The sequence below is a fragment of the Lagenorhynchus albirostris genome, chromosome 10, assembly GCF_949774975.1.
Source record: "Lagenorhynchus albirostris chromosome 10, mLagAlb1.1, whole genome shotgun sequence".
Classification (NCBI taxonomy): Eukaryota; Metazoa; Chordata; class Mammalia; order Artiodactyla; family Delphinidae; genus Lagenorhynchus; species Lagenorhynchus albirostris.
In genome coordinates this window covers 22819616-22845515 of record NC_083104.1, presented here as the reverse complement: position 1 = coordinate 22845515, position 25900 = coordinate 22819616, and the positions used below count along the sequence as shown (strand labels likewise).

General features: G+C 36.9%; 1 protein-coding gene across 3 annotated transcripts in view; it reads right to left on the bottom strand.

Moving 5' to 3' along the window:
- The window catches only part of SUCLG2 (succinate-CoA ligase GDP-forming subunit beta), a 261378-nt gene that overhangs the window by 95454 nt on the left and 140024 nt on the right, over nt 1-25900 (bottom strand). For all 3 annotated transcript variants that reach the window (XM_060161381.1, XM_060161383.1, XM_060161382.1), the window contains 3 exons: nt 24813-24909; nt 15426-15587; nt 12925-13067 (listed from right to left, as the gene is read on the bottom strand). In XM_060161381.1, the coding sequence (XP_060017364.1) occupies nt 12925-13067; nt 15426-15587; nt 24813-24909 (402 nt within the window). The remainder of the gene's footprint in view (nt 1-12924; nt 13068-15425; nt 15588-24812; nt 24910-25900) is intronic.

Sequence of the window (25900 nt, the reverse complement as noted above, 5' to 3'; positions counted from 1 at the left end):
AAAGTGATTTTTTCATTCCCCATGTATACCAAAAGAAAATGCAGTAAAGACCTTCCTTGTGTCACATATCATCATGAATCAATTTTCTTGACCAAACATAAAACTTGATTCAACATCTCCACCTTGAAACATTCTATTATCACAGCTTTTGTCAAATACTGAAAGATCTGACCACTTCCCTTTTCCCCAGATAGCACTAGGAACCCAGATAAAAAATGAAGGTTGTATTTTGTAACAAGAATAGACAGGAGACTGAATCACAGCAAAACACTTACAAATCAAGAGAGGAGAAGAAAAGTATCAAGAGAGATTAAATGCACAGAGAACAATAATAGGAAGGAAATCTCCTGTGAAAAGAAGCAGCTGATGGTAACTTAATCGGGACAAAAATGAACTAGATTTACTTCAATGACTGAGCTCAAGATGAGGTAATTTCCTTAAGTTTATAGAAAGTCACTTGAAAATTTACACAACTTGTTGCTGTATTCTACTTTTAGAGAGAAGAGAAATAAAAGATCTCTGCGAGGGAGCTGATCTTCAAAGAAATGCATTTACGATCCCAGTTGATGAACTTTACCTATTAACTAGGAGACTATCTTTAATTCTCATTTGGATAGAAAAGTCACTTTAGGACAGTTAAGGTCCCTCTGAGTTTCACGGAAAGATTTTGACATAAAAATAAGGGAATAAAAAATCTTAAAATACATGGGGGTATAGAGTGTATGGGGAAAGAACTGAAAAGAATTGTTAACAGAGGGGGGCCCAAGGGCCACTGCACAGCACAAGAGAATGCTGGGGCGAACTCTCAGGTTGGTGAGAATTTTAAAGGTATGGTATATTAAGCAGACTTGCTGGGTTGTCAGCGACAGACAATGAAATCTAATTCAAAGGGGAAAAAGAAAGAATGGTTTGGCTCATAGCTGGAAAAGATGTGGAGCAGCTCACAGAAGTAAAGAGAAGCTGCAGATCCACAATAGTCATCCTCAAGTTTAGGCAAACATGAGAATCACCAGAAAGACTTGTTAAAACACAGAGCTGGGCCCCACCTCAGAGTTTTTGATACAATAGCTTTGAAGGGGGCCAAGAATATGCATTTCTAAAAAGGTTCTAGGTAACACCACTCCTGCTGGGTCAACCACTTTAAGAACCACTGAGTTACAGACAACTGGCTATATAGGAATGAAGCACTATGACTGAGAGAGTCTCCACCATGCAGGTTCGCTCCTGCATCTTACTCAGGCTTTCACCAGGTGGGAAGGAATAGAGCCTCCTGGGCCACATTGTTTTAATTCATGATACCAGAGACAGGTGGCCTTTTCCATGAGCTTCAGGAGGAAAGCTGATTGGACTGAGGGGCCTGTGCTAGGAGATCACTCCTAAAAGCAGCCTGCTTTCAGGGAGGCAGTAAAGCAACTGGCCTACCTGGAGTATAAGGATACCCCATGGGCAGGAGGGAAGAAGAGAGGATCCAAGCAGGGACACAGAGCCTTGGAGGAGGCACTGAATTTGATGGCATTACCAGGATCACAGGGAACGGGAGAAGAATCCTTAAACAAGAGAAAGAATCACGAGAAAACATGATGAGCAAAGAATAATACGACAATATGGTTCTAACAGCCTACAGTAAAGTTCACTTTGGCATCAAGATGTACCAGGTACGATCAAATTCACTTAAGATACTGCTTTTATGCACATGTTATCTATCTTTGCTCACAGAGTAGTGCTTCTCGCATAATCCATGGTGAAGGATTAGGTTTTTTTTATTCCCTGACAGTCACGGACTGATATTTTTGTAAAACAAATATTATGAATTGCTAGCAAACTGATCTTCCACTTGCGTGTCATGGCAATGGCAATTTGCAAGCAAAGTTTCTCAATGCCTATTCTGTTTTTGTACTTATCACAAACCTAAAACAAACAGCTCAGAGATTGGCACTTCTGCACAAACTGGCACTGGTCCAGTGCCACACTTTGAGCAGCACTACTCTAGACTTCGGTGGGCCAGGAGTTCTCTGTCACAATTACTTGTTAATAAGCAAATGAATGAGCAAAGTTCTGTTTCAGTAAAACTTTATTTACGAAAACAGGTGTGGAGCAGGATTTGGCCATGAATTACAGTTTGCCTGTCCCTGCTCTTGACCAGTGTTCCTCAAAGTCTAATGTACATAGGAACCATCTGTTGTGAAAACACAAATTCTGACTTGATGGGTATGTGGTAAGGCTGAGATTCTGCATTTCTAACAGCCTTCACGTTGATGTCAACATTGACTGTCCATGGTCCACATTTTGAGTAGTGAGGGTCCACAGACTCTTCTCTGTGAACTCAGAGACTGAGATGTGACCTCAAGTATACTAGGTGCTTTATACTGGGTCTTTATTGACCTTAGAAAAGACTACATCTGTCAGTCAGGCACATGTCTTCCTCTGCTTTACAGAGATGATTACAATCAGAAGGAACTGATAAGAACAGCCTCACTGGAACCAATGACATCAAATACTGGATGGATTCCCATTCTCTTAGTCAGCCCTGAACCTGACACACAGTAGGTCATCAAGAAGTATCTGTTGACTCCTCACTGGATGGGGAATACCAAGCTGTGTCCACTAGGAAGAGGAAGCTAGGGTGATGGTGGGGCTCTAATTTCTGTCCTCTTATCTTACCTAAGATATCTTGCATTGTTTGATAAACTGATGCACCTTTCAACAGGCAGTGTTTTAAGGTCGTACTTGGAGATAAAGATGGAATGATAGAATTTATTCTTTCAGTAACACATCTTTTCATGTTTCTTAGCTTTTGTATTTTTTACTTTTGCTTCTTTCACTCTTCTCATTTGAATATCAAACACCTCTTCTTTGGAATTTGCTTAACACTGTCGGCATTTGGATTAGCTATTTGGAAGTTCAGCTTCATGAAGAAGCTCCATTTATAAAGTACAATGACCAATCACAGATTATAAAACACAGAAAAATATCAGAAGTCATCTAAATACAGTGTGAATTGGACATTTCCCTGCCCGCCTGCTGGCCAAATGCCAATATTCTTGGATCATATTGACACAGTGAAGATTGTAAGTCGCTTATGTCTCCTTCTCAGAGAAATGTACTGCTTGGGATTAAAGAACAAGTAAAATCTAGAAGGTCACGGGTTAAAGCTCCAAATGGATTTTCTGTTCACTGTTTACGATCCTAAGGCCTCTGAGCAGACACCTAAATGTCTGCTCAAAAATATTTTAGTGGAGTTCTAATTGAGAAAAAGGGATGTGTCCAGAATGTTTACAGATAACGGCTAATGAAAGAACTCACAGATAAGCTAGAAGAAAAATAATTAACTAGGATTTGTGCCAGTTGCCCATTGGGAATGCTAACTAACATGTGTGTTCGAAATGCTCTGTTTCATAAGACCTCAAAGGTGGTAAAAGAGCATCCCAGGAGAGGGTCCTGGATATGTAGATAAAATATCTATCCATGTTCACAAAGGATCTCTAATTGCAAGAGAGTTGCCATCCAAATTATTAAAGTTGCAGCGTAAACTATTCAAATGAAAAAAACCTTTTTTTAGGTCCATAATAAAGCAAGCAACATTGCTTAGACCACTTTGGCAAAGCAGTAGTGAGTAAAGGACAAAGGAAAGGAGGGCAGCTCCAACGGATATAGATGTTGGATTACATTGATCTTCTTTTTTTGTTGTATAAAAGTCTGTTTTGTACCACAAAGCTTTTCATGATTGTTACTATTCCATTTGTTAACTATATTGTACCCTGTTTTAGCAAACCTGATTTACAAAGTTCACATACATCTTGAAAAAGATTTTAAATACTAGGCTTCTTTAAATTATCTTCTAAATAACAAGAAGCCTTTAAAACACTGCCAATTACTAATATTGCTAGTAAAACTCACAGTCAGGGAGACCAGCTAACAACATGAGAAGATGATTATCATGTAATATTGGACTAATAAAAGAAGGCCATCAAAAGGAAGGACATCCTAATTATAACCTTATAAAGAAGATACGCATAGATAATGCTGGAAGGAAATTTAACAAACTGTAACAGCAGTTGTGTGATGGGAATAAAGTTAGGGGTAATATTTTTAATCTTATACTTTTAAGTAGGAAAGGTAAATTTATAAAAGTGAAAAATGATCAATTTTTTAAATGTAAAGAAAACTTCATTTGCATAAAGCAAAGGGACCTAACTAGGTAAGGAAATCATTGTTAACTGAAAAGTGAAAACTAAATTAAAATGTTCTCAAGGTTTATTTACTTAATCCATAGGTATAAAGCTACTATGTCTCAAAAGCCATTAGTGACCCATTTCAAAGGTTCTCATAATCAAAAGACTTCCCTTTAGGAAACATATAAATGCAAATTATGAGAAGAAAAGTTTTTTTTTTTACTTTACATTAGGGGTTCCGGAATGTCCTTTCTTAAAAAAGATAAAATGGAGTCTGTAGCATATGGTTCTGAAGAGCTGTCCATAATTATCCAAAACTTTATAAAGGCAATTCTCATTATTCAGAGCAGTTATGGTCTATAAAGTTGCAATGAACACTGAATTAGTGAATACTGATCCATCGCCCCTAAGGGAAATACAGGGTTAGGTTCCTGAGAGCCCTTGGTCACATTTTTGTCAACCTATCAGTACATAGTCTTGTTTTCTGTGTGTTTGTTTCTGTTTCAGTGTATCTTATTTAATATACACTGTGGATTCATTAACACTGAAATTGTGACCAATAGCATTGTAAATCATGCCTCAAGAAAGCTTATCTAACATGTATTTTCTCTGTGAGGCACTTCACACTAGACAGTACTTTAGCACTACATGTGGGTCCATTTTAAACAGCAAAATAACACACCAAAAAGGACAAAAACATGAAAAATGGGGCACTGAATAGATCATGAAAATGAAACTTGTTTACTGTAAGAGAGCTGAAACATGAAAGGAGAATCTTGCCTTGCTTGACATTCACTGAGAACAGCATGTCAGATAAGTAAAAATTTTCAACACTGTGTGTACTTTTGCAAATGACCGTGAAAGCACTGTAAGTATTGATTTTGGGGTCACAAATAAATTTTAGAGCATAGGCAAATTTGTAAATATCGAACTTGCAAATAGTGGGAATCAACTGTACTAAGAAGCCTGGTTGAAAAAATGCGTATTAGGTTACAATGAAATTCCTTCAATACTTTGAAAAAAATTCCTTCAATACCTTGCAAATAACTAAGAATCTTATCAATAACTAAAGAACCATGCCATTTTAATCACAACATCCATCTTGCTTTAAGTCACATTTGGAAGGGTGGGGAATACAATGTTTCCACTTGAAACTGGACCTTAAATGGTGATTCATGAAGCAACAAATTTTAAAAGTCTTACTAAAAGTTTTATGAGAAACTAAGTAAATAATAGCAAAAAATAGTAACATGCATTAAGTGGTCTCACTTTACCTAACAATATTTCAGGTGGACATAGATATAATGGCATAATAAAATTTTATATAGACCAATTCAAAGACAAGAGACAGGATGGAAAAAAAAGTGTGACAACATATATAAAAGAGCCCATTCCCTTGATTTCCAAAACACACACACACACACACACACACACACACACACACACACACACACACACATACACACACCCCTGTATTTTAAATCTCTGTGAAAAAGAGTGACATAAAAATGGAAAATTGGTCAAAAGATATTAATAGGCAGGTCATAACAGAAGTAATCAAAAATGCTCAATAAAAGAAAAATAAGATGTTACCTCTCATGATAGTAAAGAGTCAGAGTAATGATGGTCAGAATGTAGGAAAACTTATTTGATGAAAACCCTCTATGTTCCTTCAACTAGTATTGAAATAATTTGGCAGTAAGTGTAAAAAACTTAACCTCTGCATACATTTTTACCCTCTTGCTTCTCAACGTCATCTACGTAAATAATCTGACCTGTCTGTAAAGTTATGAAAACAAGGAGGTCCACAGGAGCATTATTTTTAGTCGGAAACACCCTGAATACCAAATAACAGAGGACTGGTTAAGTAAACATATATCTATAAAAGTGAATAGTATTTAGCCACTGAGGATGCTGTAGAGTACTACAAAAAGACAGACAGTATTACATACAAAGTGAAAAAAGCAGACTATATAATAGTGTCAGTTATATTGATACTAGTTTTGTCAAAAATGCTATACTATATTATTCATTAAAAAGTCTACGTACATGTAATTTAATGTATTTTTGTACTTTTCTGTTTTATGTTTCCCTAATCTAATAATTAGGGGAAAAGGGATGCTGCTTAATAAAATACCCTAAAACAAAGACAGAACACTATGTAGAAAGCCACTGTGAGTCAAGCCAATTTCTTCAGCAAGCCCATATGGACATGTTGCTCATTTAGGAATGAGACAGTCACTCCTAATTCTCTGACAGTGGGTGGGGGCAGCATGGAGGGAAGAAGAAAGAGGATTCAGTGTCTTCAATCTCCTGAATCCACTGGGGCTCATCCCACCAGACTACAGTTCACCTCTGCAGAGCAGAAGAATCAGAGGTCTTCACAGTTCAAAGGTTTTTAACCTCGTTCTCCAGAATAATTTTACTAAGTTCACTCTCCACATCCAGTGATTCCTCTACCAGCCAATTTGGATTCTAAAACAATACCTCAAAAATAATAATAGTAAAACTGCCTTGATCACTCTACCATTATAAGATGATTCTTAAGATTCAGAGATGCTTGACATTAATCCTGGTCATTATTTGATCAACTTGTTAGGAAATACACTATTTTCTAATTGCTGAGCTAAACTACTTGTTTTCTCAATGCAATAACATTAAGAAGAAAAAAAAATCCTAACTCTCGTAATAAGTATATATTATTTCCAACCTATATTATATTATAATTTGATTAGTGGTCCATTTCTCTTTAACAATCTACAAAGACCTCTCCATACAGGATTCATAATGAATTACTGAGCATGCTGGGACTAATCATAAAATTTGCTATAATATCCCCAAGTTTGTTAAATTCTTTAAATCACTTACCACAAAACAAAGTAAGGCGTATTAAAATCTGAATTTTGAGAAGCAGAGCAAAGCGTACAAATATTATTTTTTATTTCTTTCTGAGACTATGTCAGCAAGGAGCATGAAAAGAGATTTAGAGTGTCCTATTAGAGATGCTCTGAAAATGCGGTAGCTATCAGACACACTGATCACGTGTGAGATACGGAAAGAGCCAATACTGTAAGAGCCAGGGCCTGGCTCTTACAGTATTGGCAAGTAAGTTGGGCATAGAGAGCCTGACAGTCTTGGAAACTTGGGATGAATGGACATCAGGAAAAGAAATGCAAAATCATCATTTATGAATTCATGACAGTAGGAAAACCACTGCAAGAAGAAATGAGCCCAGGGAGGATGGTTTTCCACTCTCCAGTGTATACACAGTGGTTACCCTAAATGAGAGGCTATCCTAAGGGGAAGGGGAAACCAAATGACAGGTTGCAAATCAAGAAGCACAAAAACATTTTTATTCTTTTCAGACTAGGCTATCAGGTAGATGATCACCATAAAGAATGGCTGCTTTTCGACTCCATATGAAAGTAAAATTTGTTTTCAAACTGGCCTGTAAGAATGGAGATGCAGGGTAATCATTTCAAAAATATCGCTCATATTTAAAATATATTGGACATTATATTTGAAAATGAATCCCTAAAGAGTTCTATCAACCCCCAAAATAAATATTCCCTTGCAGATAAGGCGTTTCAGCAAATACATGTGGCATATAATAAAACAAGTTTTTCTTCATGCCTCTGATATAAGCATGTATATAAGAGAAAAAGAGGATACTGTTTTGTTTTTCAATATATGATAATCAACAATACATGAGGCATTTAGTATGTATTAATTCTAAAACATATTTGTTACAACTTAAGGCCTTTGCATAAACCCTTTATCAAAAATACAGCGTGCAGTTTTATGTCCCTGGCCTCAAACTCTAAAGACTTTTCAAGCACTTACCACAGAGCTAAAACAGCTGGCCTCTCCTCAGTTATACCAAATTATATTTTGTGGTCCTCCCAAACATGAATCTAATCCTCCCTTTATTAAACTGTGTTTTCTTCGTTGTCTGAAGGGAGATCACTGCAAGCTACTGAATTGCTTACACATTTCATCAATTTCAAAACAACCCAGGCAGTAACACTGGTGACAATGAACTGTTTCAGACAGCTCCCATTTCTGTAGACGACCATTTATTCCCCAACTGTTTCAGTAATTCTAAATCTAAGCCTTTAAAATGATAATCAAAATGAACACTCAAAAAAAAAAAAACCAACACAAACTAAAGTTTTCATCATGCTTTAGAAAGGTTTGCCAAGTACTTCACATATATCTTAGATGATAATAAAACAATGGGGTATTATTTTCAGGTCTACTTTATACATGAGGTGACAGAAGTTGAAAGAGTATATTCAAGTAGCTAATAAACACATGAGGGAAAGGCATTAAACCACAATAAGATACTACCTCACACCTACCAGAATGACTAAAATGCTGATGAGGGTGTGGAGAAATTGGACTTCCCACACACGCCTATGAGAATGTAAATTGCCACATCTAGAGAACTGTTTGGCAGTATCGATTTAAGCTGAGTATATGCATACCCTACTACCCAGAAATTCTAGTTCCAAGTATCAAAAATATGCTCCAAACGACATGTATGAGAATGTTCACAGCAACATTATTCATAATAGTCAAACATAAGAAGCACACAAATGTCTATCAATAGAAGAATGACAGAAAAGTTCTTGCAGAGTCGTACCATAGAATACTATACAGCAATAATGATAAGTGGACCACTGCTACATAAAATATGAGTGAATCTGAGAAATAAAAGTCAAGTGAAGAATGGCAAATACAAAAGTGTATACAATGTATGATTCCATTTGTATTATGCTCAAAACCAGGCAAAACAAATCTTTGATATTAGAAGTTAGGAGAGTGTTACCTTTGGGAAGAAAGTAGGGTAGGGGGAGGACAGTGGGGAGGCATAAGGGGCTATTGGGATGGTGACTGTCTTAGTCCATTCAGGCTGCTATCACAAACTACCATAGACTGTATGGTTTAAACAACAAACAGTTATTTCTCACAATTCTGGAGGCTGGCAAGTCCAAGATCAAGGCACCAGCAGATTCAGTGGCCACTTACTGGTATATAGGTAGCCAACTTCCAGCTATGTACTCACACTGTGGAAGAGGTAGGAGAGCCCTCTGGGGTCTCTTTTATAAGGGCACTAATCCCATTCATGAGGGCTCTACCCTCATGATCTAATTCCCTCCCAAAGGCCCTACCTCCTTATACCATCACATTGTGGGGTAGGATTTCAACATATAAATTATGAGAAAACACACACATTCAGGCCATGACGCTGGCCAGGTCCTATATTCTTGATGTGGTCAGAGGTTCCACAGGTATATTCATTTTGTCATAATTCATCGAACTATATACTTAAGATTTGTATAGTGTCCTCTATGTAAGTTATACTTTTAATAAAAGTTTATTAAATTTTTAGATTGTACTGTCATGTGAAATTATTGCCCCTTTAAATTGGAAATGTGTGTATCTCATTTCATGCAATAAAGTAACCCTCTGAGGTAATAAGTACTGTTACTATCTCCATTTTATAAAAGAGGAAACCAAGACACAAAAAAGTTAAGTGACATGCCCAAGGTCCCACAGCCAATACGTGTTAAAGACAGGACTGCAACACCGGCTGCGTGGCACCAGAGCCCCACCAAGAATCCCTTCCTTCTTAAACGAGTATTTGGTGCTTATAGAGCACATTTCTTGCTAGACATTTAAAGGGCTTTGAAATTTTGACTCTAAGTTGGATCTAAACCAGGAAGCACAGTCAAATCTAGCGAAGTGACTTCACTAATGCCAATCATATGCTACTGCTTTTCAAAATCAGGCCTCCCGAGGGCAACAAATTTGCTTAACTTCGGACAGTACAGTCGAGGTTACTGTTGAGATTCATATCAACCATCTTTTTCTTTAATTCATTTATGCAAGACGTTTTACATACTCCAGATGTTGTTGCACTCATTTTCTACACCTTTGGAATTCTAAATTTAAAATTAGAAACAAAAGCCAAAGCACCCATCAGGAAAACAAAAACGTAAGGCTAACATTCTTGATAGTGTTTCTCCTTTAAATGTGTTCAAATTCTTTATAGATTACCACAAAATCCTACTTCTATTTTTTATTTTATATCAATTTTACTCCCTGTGATTTTAGGAACACTAATGTTTAGAATCCTGGAAGTTAAAATGATGAGGGTGAGATCATATCTATTCTACCACCAGCAGAACAAACTCTATTACCTTTCTCTCATCTCAAGCCCAGGTGGCAAATAAGAGAAGTATAAAATATTTAATGATACACTTCATGGGAATCCAGTTTAGAAAGCTATCTAGTAAACACTCTTGTTTTAGACAGTTTGGCAGAGGAACTTCACTTCATATATATTACAAATAAGGAACAGATCAGTTATAAAGGTACGTGTGTTAGGTCCCAATGAAAATCAGCATTTGGGCTAATGGTCAAGTGAAAGAAACACAAGTCTCAGCTCCATGGCTGACATTAGGAGTGGAAACATATGCCAATCCGTAATATTTTTCTTGAATGTTGATGCCTATTACTTGATCAACAGAATTAGCTTGTACATATAACAAACAAGTAGTTGTTAGTATCAGTTGATTTAAGTTTAACAACAACAGCCCTTTTGTAATTTTGAGTTTCAGTGTATTCAACTGACTAATCCTTATATCTAACAAGAAAATCAATACCTTTGAAATAATTAGCTTTGGGCTCTCGGGAATCTCTACTTCTGGGCAAATGGATGGGGTTCTACTTGAAATAATTACTGCCAGAACTATAACCAGTTTCCTTGCAAGATGAAATCAATTCATCTATACTATTTTTTAGCCTCTGTTCTCTGAAATCTGTGACACAGTGCCAGGATTGAAAATACCCATTACATTTCTATGCTTTTTAACGGGCTTTGAAATTTCAAGATTTGGAAAATGTACTGTGAGATGAGCCAAGCATGCATTTTCCTGATATAGCATGAGAAAAATAAAATAACTCCCACATACTTTTATCTATACAAGATGACAGTCAAATCTCAAAAAAGTTTAAATACTCCAAGCATTTGAAAATATTCTATAGGGTAAAGTCAACGTTTTTGAAGAGATTGTTTTTTTTCAAAAACAAAAATAAAAAAAGCTCTCCAAGTGATTTTTCATTCCCTTCCTGTACTTTTATGAAATTAAAATTCAGGATCAGCCCCTAAGAAAAGATATTCCAAAGAAAATGCAATGATTGTCCTGTTAGATTTAATCCTTTGTTGGTTCTCTTTAATTCTCAGCACTGAGTTTCACTAAATGTACAGTATTTCATTACAGTTGCCTGTCCTCTGGGTACTTTGTAGTTCAAGCAGTTTAAAGAGCTGTGTATTACGTCCATGGTATTTACAGATTTCAAATGGTTTGAAAATCCCTGGGATAAAAATTATTCTTCCCTTAGAAAGGAGTAGGAAGGAGGGATAAATGAATTAATAAATGATTACAGAGCCTCTGATAATATTCCTACTTAACCAATGAAAACGAGGTGCTTCTGTAAACAGAAATATCAACTGCAGACACTTCACGGCTGGGTGACTTTGGACTTCAGTGACTTTGCTATTCCTGAACAACCCTAGAGCAATGAAGATAAGTTGCTAATATTGTTTAACAATTTTATGTGTGTGTATGTGAATCAGAAGGAAAAGACAGCAAAAACGTAAGGTTACCAACTAAGTCATAATGAAAACAGACAAGCATACCACTAACCTAAGACAAAAAAACTGCATGCACATGAGACCCAAAAAGCCAGTCTATTTATGAGTGGGAAGCTTCCATATTAAGTTCAGACAACACTTCTTTAAAAAGAATCTGATATTGTTTTCATTCATGATTTTCTTAGTGATGGTTCAGATTTCCCATGTCTTCAGATATGTCAGGAACCAAGAGAATGTGTCACATATTAACAATATTAAGATAATGATTCTCAAATAAAATTTACAATCATATGGTTGTGCTATATACACTACCCCAAAGAATTGTGAAGAGAATTAAATGACATATATCAGATATGCAAAAAATATTAGTCTTTTCAATATAATAATATCCACCTAAATCGTGTTGTCATAGACAACTGAATACCTACAATGGAAACAAACCATACTGGTATTTAAATTGATTAAATATTTACTGAATACCTTCTATGCACCTAGCATGAGTATGATAGCTACATTCTAGTTAAGAAGATGCCCATGAAACAACATTATATGCTACTTAGAGCGTATGTTACAAACCGTAAAGTCTGTAATTGTCAGAGATGAAAATTGAAAAGCATATAGAAGGAGGTGGGGTCATTATTTTCCAGTAATATATAATATTATAAGCCTGTAACTTTCTTCTGTCTTAATCTTATAATATCTTCAGCATCTTTATGAAAGGAATCTGAGACTCAGTCCTCTCTAAGTCACATAAGCGTAGAACTAATCGCTTCACTGTGAAGGACCCAAAAAATATTTCATGCCAATCAATGTTTCATTATTTGCACTACACTTTTTAAAAAAATTTCCTTCTACCTCCCAGAACTTTGTAAGCACATACCCTGAAATAAAATCCTAGGGGCACTTATAAACCTTTCACCCAGATGATTTAAACCATCATGCATTCCAATGAGATATAAGGCAGGATTTGCACCTGGGGCTGCAAAGTACATAGGTTGGCTTATTAATCCTTAGCAGCAGGAACAAGGTAGATGTTGATGGTAAGAAATCATTACACCATGCAATCTCCCCTACAAAGAGAGAGGTTACCTTAGGATCAGCTGTGAGTAATTTGAATGCTTGATATACTTGAGATTCCTTTACCCCACCACCAAGATCCAAGAAGTTGGCTGGCTTCCCACCATTCAGGAAAATGATGTCACAGGTAGCCATGGCGAGTCCAGCACCATTCACTATGAAATGCAAATGGCACACAACACAGGATAAATTTAACAACATGAAAGGATGGATAAATTTTGTCCCTCCCCCATACTGCTAAAAGAGAGCCCTGACTTTACTAGGCCAATTTCCACCCTGCTTGGAATTCTATTCAGCCAGATAAATTCATAGACTTTAAGAATAATCAGGACTGTTGGGATTCCCTGGTGGCGCAGTGGTTGAGAGTCCGCCTGCCGATGCAGGGGACACGGGTTCGTGCCCCGGTCCGGGAAGATCCCACATGCCACGAAGCGCCTGGGCCCGTGAGCCACGGCCGCTGAGCCTGCGCGTCCGGAGCCTGTGCTCTGCAACGGGAGAGGCCACGACAGTAAGAGGCTCACGTACCCACCCCCCCCCAAAAAAAAAAAAGAATAATCAGGAAATGTGCATACAAAGAATAAACAAAAAAGACCTGGGAATGGGAAGAAGAATTCATTGAGAAGTTAAATCAATCTGGGAAACACAAAGAAGGGAAGAGCTTAAGTAAGTAATAAATTTGGACTATTAGTAGAGGAAGGAGTTTTAGGTTCTGGAAAGTACGGAGTTTAAGAGAACTGCAAAAGAGAGGAAAAAGGATATGAAAAGTTGCTAGAGCTTATGAATTACATCCTTTTTAATATTCTTTAAGAGATTTGAGTAAAGAACGTGATTCTTTCAATTTTTTGCTTGCTGAGAATATGCTCCTTTGAATGTGGCATCCCTCTGGGGTTGAACCACAGGGATCCCAACTTCAATAGGACTCCACACTATTTTACACTTAGCGCAACCATGCAAGTTTATGCGTTCTCTGAGAAACTTAGAAAGCAAATGAACAAATTACAGCATTAAAACAACATTCCTAACCCCCATTCCTGTTTCAAATTAATATAAGAAATGCTCACTAGCAACCTGATCATTAAAACTAGAACCAAAATGTTGCCAACATCCCAGTAGCTTTTCTTAAGAAACCAAGGAAAGAGTTTTAACATCAAAATTTTTATTTTCCAGAGCAAAGTTTTATTGATCAACTGCACTTCCTTTGCTTCTTAAGCTTAATTATAGGAAATTGCTTTCCTTAGGTTAGAAAGTGCCAAAAAAGTGCTGAACACAGCAGAAACTCTCCAGGTAAAGTAGCTTTCACTTTTTCTGACCCCTGAATTCCTCAGGTAAGCCTATGAACTGTGACTAATTTAATTAAGTCTGGGACAACTAAAATAAAAGTCATTTATATATGATCTTAAAACCATGTGAAATGTGTTCATTGTAGCTTTTGAGACTGCTACCTTGGCCAAATCATGCACACTCCTATAGAGGCTACAAAGAATATGTATTTAATTTGCTCTAAACACACCATTATATGTTTTCCCTTTCTAAACGCCTACAAATATTGAGAGCATATTAACTTATCAAGATCAGAATGATGTGAGCGACCTGGTACATTATAGAGTTTTTGCTCCAAAACAAAGCAAGAGCCTTTGGTATCACTTGTAATTGGGTGTCATTTTCTATTGTACTGAACAGCAAACTACTGGATGAGGTCTGTTCAGTTCTGAATATAATGATACTGCTGGTTTAATGAGCTACAAATCTTTTTTATTTTAATTCCATTGAGATTAAGACCTCGGTTTCAAGTGCAGTGAATTGCTTCCACCAGAAACAGAGAAGTATATAAATCTCAGTACCATACGCTACGGACAATGCAGAAATTGTACTGCCTCTCTAGACCCATTCTTATCTCTGTTAATAAGCCAATTTTACAAATTTAGATGACTATGATAAATCAACTGTCTTATTAATAAACTGACATAATGGAGTAAACATTTTATCATTTGGTTTTCACAGCACCTGAAACTTTAGTATAATGTTAAAGTATTCATTCTCTTCTACTTCCTCTAAGAAAGCAATTTATCTTAAACCAAGATTTCAGAATAATTCGTAGCATATTAACATTGACTAGAGTAGCAGAAGTTCTGACCCTTACTAATCAAAGTTTAACTGAAATACTTTAATGTTGTGGTCCTCAACTGGGGTGACTGTGCTTACCAAAAGGTAATGTCTGGAGACATTTCTGGTTGTCACAACTGGTGACAATGCAGCACAGGAAAGCGCCCCACGGTCAAGAATTATCCAATCCAACATGTTCATAGTGCCAGAAGTGAGAAACCCTGCTTTAAACTGGTGACCACCAGCCAAAATGAACTTTGGGAAGAAATTTTGGGTTGTTTCTTAAGAGTGTTTGGCTACAAAAATCTCATATGTTTACTTGCTATTGGGAAATAACATTTCAGAAACCAAGGGGCCCTAAATCCTGCAAAAATCCACAAATCATTCTTTTGATATAACTGCTTTCTTACCAAAGCAGGCAATGTTCCCGTCCAGTCCTATGTATTTTAGGTCGTATTTGGCAGCTTCATTTTCAATGGGTTCATTCTCTGATTTGTCGTCCATAGCAAATATGTCCTTTTGTCGGAATTCTGCATTGTCATCAAAGTTTATCTTGGCATCAAAACAGACAACTAATAAAGAAAAAAGAAACATACCTAAATATCTCCTAAGGATCTATAAATTAAGTTCTTCAGGCTGACAAGTGCAGGAGAAAGAAAGTCAAATATTGTTATTTTTTCTCATGCTTCAGGCAGGAGAAGCTGTTATGGCTTTCTTGACCTTTAAACTTTAAGGCTACTAAGACAAATATGACATGGTCCCTGTTTTCAAGGGATTTACATCCTAATAAAAAGCATAATAATTTATATCTGTTGGTTTCTATAAAATAACAATGTAAGTTGCCATTACATTAAAATGGCAATGTAAGTTGCCATTACTCATTACAGACTGGCATAGCTACATACAGATTTGATTTGCAATTTTTATTACAGTTCTTATTTTTAGTATTTAACCTTTCACTTCAATGCAAGGAGAGACTAGACAATAACGCTTAATGCTGTCCCCCTATGTCCTTCTTTTGATGTTGCAAAGTGAAGTTTTTATTTAATCAGTATCCTCACTAATATGTCTAGAAGATATAGTGGAGAGAACACCAGGCCAGAATGAATAGATTTTTTAAATTATTTGATCCTTAACTAAATCTGTAATTTTGATAAAAATAACCTACTTTCTTTCTGGACCTCAGTTTTCTTATTTGAAAAATGGAAACAACAATCCTTAGACTGCTGATACACTTACTCCGGGGTCTGCTAAAGCTAGACCATCATCTTGATGTGAGCAGGACCATCTTATGACTCTTGTGATTCAAGACACAAAACATTAAGAGACCAAGACTAGTCAGTTACAATGGAATGCTGCCAGGCATTATTAGCACCACTGTCTCCACCCTCTGGTGCTGGCAGAAATCTCTAACTCTTTTTACTGGCTAGGAGCCCTGGACACAGTGAAACCCGCTCAGCGACAGGGAGGGACCACAGAGTTTTTCTTGATTTACAGATCTTCCACATGTACAATCAGGTAGCGACTGCAGTGGGGATGGGTGGTGTGCTTGGTGTCTTGGATCTGATCTCTTTTATTAGATCCCTTAGAGTAGAAAGTAATTGTCTATGATGACGTTCCATCATAACCTTCTTTTACCCTGCCTGGGATATCGACAGGCAGGGATCTCTGACCATGAATTTAGGTATTACCCATCCTCCTCCAGCATTGCTGATAGGTACCTAACTCTTGACAGGGAAAGAACCACCTTCATATATTTCACTCTAAAGTAATGACCATGGTCTGTTAGTCCCACTTGCTTCCTATGAAAAGAAAATATTGTTATATTGTAGCATCCTGGAGTTAAAGACCCCAGGTAGAGGTTTTTTCTAAGGGTCTCTCTACCACAATAATGGAGCACTTTGGTACAAATCTATGCATAATTATCATATTAACATCTAAGAATTCTCAGCATAAATAAAAGTCCAAACCACAAATTACTTAAAGTAACACTGACTGACAAGGGAGAATCTTAAATGGAATTTAATGTCTGCCTGAGTCCTTTGTGTTGCCACAAAATGTCCAACCCCTTTACCCACACATTGTGAATATACAGAGCAAATGAGTAATTACTTTCCAGAATACTGAAATCTTAAAGATGGAATCCTATATTACCAAAGGAATTGGCCAATGTTTTCTGCTTGCTACAGTAGCATTTTCTCAGCAATTAATGACTGGTATAAAAATCGATAGGAAAGCAACATCATTGTTGGCTTTCCATTGGGTTTACAAATACATATTAATTAATTTATTAGTAATTTTAGCTCCTCCATTACTCACTGGCAAGAGTACTTGAAACCAACATGTTCAGAATGAATGGGCAAATGCTATCAAATTGACTTCCTAAGTGAAGAGTTTCAAATAAAAGAATTCTTGGTCAAGGTTAATAAACCAGTAAATCAAAATAGGTCCAGGCTGATCTTTGCCCCTTACAAAGACTACAGTTACAAGCTACTTGAGAGAGAGCGTAATTAATGGATATATATGCAAAGCGCAGAAGGCAGTCCCAGCTAAATGCCTGCAAAGTCAGATTTTCAAAAGACTCTTTTTCTTGTAATATGATATGTATGCCAAGTACAGAAATGAGTTCACTATTTGGGGACCTTGAGAGAACTTTAGAGTTAACCTAGGACCTAAAGATAGTGACTGTGGGATGATAGGGTTATCTATAGGTAGGAAAAAAGGTGTATCTACTATGGTCCCTTGCCAACTGTTCTCCCTCCGTAGAGAAAATTAAACAACATAATTAGGTCAATGTATGTATGTCCAAGTGCTTTTAGAAATTAAAAACACTACATAAATAGGAAGTAAGTAAGGCAACTGTAAGGAGTAATGAAAAATATCCAAAACTGAATTGCCACCATTAATGCCTAAATCTTTTTGGGGGAGGGTGGCACTAGAGCGGGGGGGATAAAGCATTTTAAGGAGGTACATGGATTGTGTTAGACACATATTTGTTAAACCTGCTCAATATTTTTAAAATGGTCCCAAACATACAAAGTGCTTTCCTGCCTTACAATCTCAGTTCATAATGTTATGAAAGTTTTCCCTTGAACTTGACCATTTAACGCAGACTCTGGCATCAAAAACACCTGGGCATGAATTATAACTCTCACACTTCCTAACCAGGGGTCCATCGTGTCACTTAAGCCCAGTGGCCTTGTCGTCAAATGGGGACCAGAGTATTTTCTACTGCACTGTATTGAAGGAAAGGGAGGATGCATGCAAAGCACTGAGCCTCACTGACAGCTGCCACTCACTGGTTATTTTTATTATTACCAATGCCATCCTCTACATGCACAGTGCTTTCTTAGGGCTTCAGAAATACGATAGGTCCTTACGGCCCAGGCTACTGGATTCTCTTCTCTTCCTATCACTAAAAATGACCTGTACTTTGTCCCATTCCCTTATAATCCTAGAATTCTGTTTAGAGTACATCTAAACTAATGCCTACTGGAGTTTACACATGTACAGGTTACCTATGGTTTCCAATGAAAATACGATCTTCTGAATACATCAGAATCTTCCCACAGGAAGGATTTTAATGGTTGGCATTTCAGGCTTTGGAACTGACAGAGAAGGAGATTTTGCCTAAAGGATGATGATGAAAGAGATGACTCTTGTGATCCTTGAATCATACCACACCGTTGCATAAGGACAGGGAGGCTACAGATGGTCTAAAACAGCCCCAAGTGAGACTCTAAGTCAGGCAGTGGCAGAGTACAGCCCTTGGGCCAGCTCATTGCCTGTTTTTGTAAATGCGGTTTTACTGGAATTCAGTCACAACCATTCATTTACACACCTCTATGGTTGCTGTCCCAAAACAACAGCAGAGATGAGTGGCTGCAATAGAGACTAAATGGCCCCCAAACCCCAAAATATTTACTAACTGGCCCTTTACAGAAAAAGGTTGCCAATCCCAGCTAAGCCACAGTTCTCATCACATTTGTATCCTACTTTAACAACTGAAAAAATAGTCACAGGTATCATATTTGTATGAGTGAAGGAGAAACTTAGGAAAGTTCATCATACTAGTGTGAAAACAAAAAAGTATGACAAACAAAATAACCCAAAACTTCCAGCCTGCACAAAAGGAGTAGATCAATCCCTGAATACTGATTGACTCTTATATGCTAATTTCCCCCTGCAAGACCCCTCCAAGTACACTTTCAGAACTGGCGGGTTAAAAATGGATCGTCTAATTTGAAAAGAGTCACGTACCATAATGTCCACTGCAGCACTATTTACAATAGCCAGGACATGGAAGCAACCTAAGTGTCCATCAACAGATGAATGGGTAAAGAAGATGTGGCACATATATACAATGGAATATTATTTGGCCATAAAAAGAAACGAAATTGAGTTATTTGTAGTGAGGTGGATGGACCTAGAGTCTGTCATACAGGGTGAAGTCAGTCAGAAAGAGAAAAACAAACACTGTATGCTAACACATATATATGGAATAAAAAAAAAAGATTTTGATGACCCTAGGGGCAGGACAGGAATAAAGACACAGACATAGAGAATGGACTTGAGGACACGGGAAGGGGGAAGGGTAAGCTGGGACAAAGTGACAGAGCAGCATTGACATATATACACTACCACATGTGAAATGGATGGCTAGTGGGAAGCAGCTGCATAGCACAGGGAGATCAGCTCGGTGCTTTGTGACCACCTAGAGGGGTGGGATAGGGAGGGTGGGAGGGAGACGCAAGAGGGAGGGAATATGGGGATATACGTATACATATAGCTGATTCACTTTGTTATACAGCAGAAACTAACACAACATTGTAAAGCAATTATACTCCAATAAAGATGTAAAAAAAAAAAAGGATTGGCTATGTCAACAATAGCGCAATAAAATAAACTTCCTTGCTCAGACCTTGGCTTTTTCATTTAATAAGACAATAAACTATGGTAAAATGTATTTTTGGAGGTGCTGAGCTTGGTTCAGATATTAAACTTTTCAATGTCACATTAATGAAATCTCAATTCTATAGAAAATTCAACTCGAACAAAGGCCATTCTGTGTACAAAGTGGGTGAAAAAAACACACCTATTAATATTTATAAAACAATTTTCACCATCAAAAGCATATTGTTATATGCTTGATAGATTATACAAATGAATTTTCCTTCTGAACAAATATCAAAGAAAGCTGCAGTACTTATATTCATAGGGTGTTTTTGTTGTTTTGTTTAATGGTGTGAGATCCTGTGAGCTGCTAATTCAACAACCTCAATAACGAACTGAGAACGTGACTGGCAGCGGCCTCTGACCCTAGAGTTTTAACAGAAGAATGTGCCACAGAATTAAACAAAAGAAAAATACATTTCAGAGGGGAGACTCACACATAAAAGAAACAAAAAAAACAGCAGGAAATAAGACTTGTCATAATTATTTTGGAAAATCATCTGTCTTCAAGTAATGTACTGAATTCGATTTGTGATAAATAACCATAACGTGCTACTGAAATGCGCTTTACCAAGATGGCTTTAAAACGCTGATACTTCCAAATTAGTCCACTTTCCGTTAAATGTTAATTTCAAGAGTTGTATACTCTTGAGAACTTTTCTTTAGTTGCTGTGAAAAGAGAAAAATAGATACTAGGCGGGAGGGAGCTTCAGAGGAAGGTAGAGAACTGAGAATGTTCTTGAAAATAGTCTTGTGTATAAAGAGAGAAACACCCACCAACAACATGGGCACTTGCTAACACAGGGTGGTTATTTAGGGAAATTAATCTGAAGAAAGAAAGGAATTTGATGTGCCACTTAACTTTGGATCACCCAGTCTTAATTCTCTTGGAATCTTGGCCAGATAGTCAGTTTTAACTTGGGTTTAATTCCTTTAGCTCAGTGAATGGATTTCAGCTCCAACTGATGAAGATGGCTTAGAACAGGAATTCTTAACCTCAGGACTACTGACATATTGAGTGAGATCATTTTCTTATGAGAGGGACAGCACTGTGCATTGTATAATGTTTAGTGGCATCTCTGGCATCTACCCACTAGAAGCAAGTAGCATCCTGCACCCTAAGTTGTGACAAGTAAAAAAGCATGTTAACTAGATTCATTGTGGTGATCATTTCACTAGATAGACATAGATATAAATCAAATCACTGTGTTGTATACTTGAAACCAGTATAATGTTGAATGTCAATTATATTTTAGTAAAAAAATGTGTCAAGACATTGCCAAACAGCCCCTGGGGAACGAAATGCCCACTCTCCCCAATGAGAAACATTGTTTTAAAGATACCAAAGAAACGAGTCTGTGTGCAGGAGATCTGGCTGAGAGTGGGATGAAAAGAAATAAGATATAAAACCTCACAGTGTCTTATAAAACAAGTAAATGAAGATAGGTAAATACTTAAAAATTTTTAAAAAACCTTGCTTTTTCTTGGCTACAGGTTTAATGAATTAAATCTGGCACTGCAATTGGACAAGCAAGGAAAATAGTTCATTTCTTTCTATTTGTTTGCTTTCATTTCAATAAAAGTTGTCATTCTCATAGACATGTTTTAACTCAATGTCCCTTTTTCCTTTGCGAAACAGCCTTTTTCTCACCATGTGATTCCAGCTCAGTGAATGGTCTAGGTGTGCACATGTGACCCAAGCAGGGCCAATCAGCATCATCTGAAAGGACTGTTACTGTTGCTGGAGAAGAATGATGAAAACCGAGAGCCATCTTGGCTGACAGCTCCAGAGGCGCTGGCTGACAAAGATGCTGAGTTAGAGGCAAGCAGCACTGGGCAACCAGAGAATCCCTGATTACCTTCATACCTTAAGCCAGTCTACTCCTTAAACTTCTCTGTAACACAAGTAAAATAAGTACCCACCTCCCCAGGGGGCTTTTTAACAAAAACTAGGCTGATGTAGGTTTGTGTCACTAACAACCATTATAATCCTAACTAGTAGTCACTAAACTACATTACAGTCAGTAGTGCCAACTTATATTGTTTGAATCAGACTATTAATCACATTGGAAAAAATCGTTCTTGGGGTGTACCAAAAATTCCCCACTGGTGACCTAGCAGCGTAGATGTTATCAAGGCCAATGCTATTCTTTCTACCGTGTGTCATCTATTATGCATATATATGACCATTCACCTGGAATTTTTAAAAATGTTCCTCATCAAGCAATAGAAGACTGAAGAAATTCTTTTACAAAGAAATTGTGTAATGAATAAGTTTAAAACTTTTTAAAATAAAAAGTTTGGTGTAATGCCAAGCTTCTTAAACTTCTAAATTAAAAGAGTAATTGTTAAGTCAAGGTTTTAATGGGAAAGGTTATATGTTTTGCTATTACTGATCTAAAAGAAAAAATTTAAGTATTCTGATTATAAATATTGTCAATATTGCTAAGGTAGAAATGACTACTATTACAGCTCCTAAATAAAGGATTGCTTTAGGGAAATGTGACAATGATGAAGATCAATTTGTACATTTGGTCATTCATCAACATTTCCTAATTGGGTTTAATTTGACTACTGCTCATTAGGAGTTATAAACCAACACACTTATTTAATTGTGATTATAATTCAACAGCTGAACTTTTATGGTACAATGAACAAATTAATAGCTGAAGATAATTTTGCTCTTAAAAATATCACATAAGACTTATGTTTTAATGAACTATATACATGGAATGTATTTTATGATTCCTTTGAAAAAGCTCAATAATTTTCCTTTCTCTTAATAATTAAAAAGAAAACTTCAGATTTTACAAAGTTTTACAAACACTCTCTAGGAAAAGGTTCTTGTAGCTCTGTTCCCTGCTGCCAGACCACAATCTGTGACCGACAACTTCCCAAAGGGATAAATGAAAATAACATTTTTATCCCACTTGATGGCTGAATTTTTTTTGTTAATATGAAATAACCAGGTTGCTTGTGCGTATTAGCTTGAAAAGCAATATATGACCTTTAAGAATTTAAACTCAACTTGCTCTCTTGGATTTAATTATCAGCCACTCAATGCAGCATGAATTTTAACTGATATTCCCAAACTGGAGACTACTTCTAGATCACTCTGATGAAAGCAAATTAACAGTTTAAGACGGAAAAAATAGAAAATAAGGCAGGTCACCATAAGTTAGTCTGGCATATCAGAATCAACATGCACACCAGACTCCAAAAGACAAGGGCTTGAATCCCAGCTCCAGTAACTAGCTGCCCATGGGGAGCCAAATTCATTCTTCAATCTTCTGTAAAATGGAGATAACAACTCCTAACTCTTCAGTTATGATAAACAATAAAAAAAGAAGACACATAAAAGTTTATCACCGTGCCTGATGTATGAGTTCCAGAAACAATTTTCTTCTCCTCTCTATATCAAATACTGATTATTTTACAGCCAAATGCAATTTTTCAAATATTTAAGCATAAAGGTAGTTCGCTTATAAATGATCAACCACAGGATTTTATCTAGTGGTCACTTGTGTAAACCATGAAACCTATTAATTTCAATGGTTTCCTAAACATGAGCTCTTTGCCTGTCCTAATCTGAAATCTTTAAAAACAAAAAACAAAACGAAACAAAAAAATAGATAAAAATATAAAATCTATACCTTTCCTGGACTACTTCTATACTCCTTGAGAAGAATACATTTTATGAATGCCAGGGGCCAGCCTATTTTGTGTCTAACATTGGATGCTTACACCAATCACCTCATTTAGACAACTGCCCTACAAGATAGGTATCATTTTTACCCACTCTTTTGGATTTACGAACAAAAACAAACAAACAAACAAAAAACAACTGAGGCTTAGCCCACATATGTGGCTGGAACACAGCAATCCCAGGCTTCTCTGGGTTCCAAGGACATGGTATATTAAATTTTCTGAGTGTGACTATACAATCTCTGAAATATACTAAAGAGAAAAAACTGTACCATCCACGCTGGTCTAGAACTTATTTGTATTTGCACATAATGGGTATTTATTAGTCCAATGGCAAATCCTTATTTACTGTCTGCTCACAACATGCTAAGCAGCAAACAAGACACTGGTGTTGAAAGATACTAAAAAAGACAAGGTTCATGAAATTTACATTATCACTATCCTATCCCCTTGATATTCCACCCCCCCACCATAAACACATGCACAGTTTCAAGCTTTTGCCATCAAATTAATAAGACCTTACTGAATACTTGCTGTATGCAAGACACGGTGCAAGGGTGGTAGATGCTGAGATATAAGACAGTTATTGATACACTACAAGTACCCAATGGGAAGAAAAAACCTTCTCCACAAAAATGTCTCCTTCTCCCACCTGAAGGGAAAGCTGCTAACCAAGTAACGGGAAAGAGTTTGACAATGGGGCACTCGAGGCTTCACCATGATGACATAACTTCAGCAGGAGACACAAAGTGAAATTACATGCAGATTTAGGTAAACTAAAAAGCTTCAAACAGTTTCAGTTCCATAAAAGCAGGTGCATTCATTACACCCAAGTGCTGTGGCTCCTGATCCAACCTAAATCTTTACCATGTAGCAGCAGTGAGGGGCATGAAAACTACGAGGTGATGGTGGATGGATGTTTCTAAATAAAACAAGAAGTAACTTTCCTGGAGGCTTGGCATTTGGCTACAAACAAACTCAAGGGCTGAAATCTTTAACTGCATCATGGGAGCATTTGAAACTATGGCAGAAATTAAATTACTGAAGGAAATTAATGCAAGACTGCTGCTACAGTCTTTTTGTACAATTTATAGTTTGCATAAATAATTACATTAATTTGTTTTCTCTTTTTTTTTTACCTTGTCCTTCTGGAGTTTCACCAAAGGGATTCACTTCCACCTGAGTAGCATCGATTTTCAGGAAGAGATTATACAGCTTCTTAATTTGATCTGCAGCCTAAATGTGATCAAGTGAAATGAAATTACATGAAAGCAGTAAAAAAAACACATTTATTTTGCTGGACTAATGAAATCTTAAAAATAGCAAGTTATCTCTTTATTTTCAGTTAGGTTTTCTGAAGGGAAAAACAGAAAAGCATAATTATTTTAATTTCTATTGCTATTCATTAGAAGGAATTGCTCACCTTTCCTCCAGACACCAGGAAATACCATTATCAAGAAAACAAAATATTTTCAGTACGGCCTAAAAACGTTCTTAATCTTTTTGAAAATTATCATGTCCCTATTAGGTGAGCTATAGCACCATATGAGCTACAATCATTAATACAAACAAGCTCCATTTAAGTAAAAGGTAAACATGATTTCGAGAGTTTATATTGACAAGGTTTTCCTTATTAGGCTGGAATAAAACTGTTATTATATTCATCAATCCAAACATATAATCTGTGAAAAAACAATTACTGAGTGTCTAATGGAAATGGTTGCAAAACAGGAAGATGAAAGTCCCAAATGGTAAACTTTCTAAATAGCACAGTTCAAACTAAAAACCGTTTGTTCCGAAGGCATAAACCACAAAGAGCAAGAATATCCACAGTTTCCCTGGTGTTGTGTCCCTGACTTCATCTTTCTCACTCTGCTTGAAATTCACTCGCTCATTCATTCTTTTCAACCAACATTTATTAACTGCTCATGTCACAGCAGGCTGGCATTGTGTGAGCCGGGGCTTGGGGAAGAATCACAAATGAGGCGTGACAGCACCCTGGAAAGCTCACACCTGCAGTGAACACAGCCTGTGATGCAGCACAGTGAGACTGTGCCATGTGCAATCAAGGCTGAATGCTGGGGTTCGGTCTCATTCTCGGCTCCGTCTTATTTCCCAGCCATGGTTTTCCCATTGCTACATTTTTGTTCATTGTTCCCATCCTGCATTATTTGCCCTCAGATTCGTTTCTGGCTTTTCCCCATCTCTACTCTGTATCAGGGGAGCT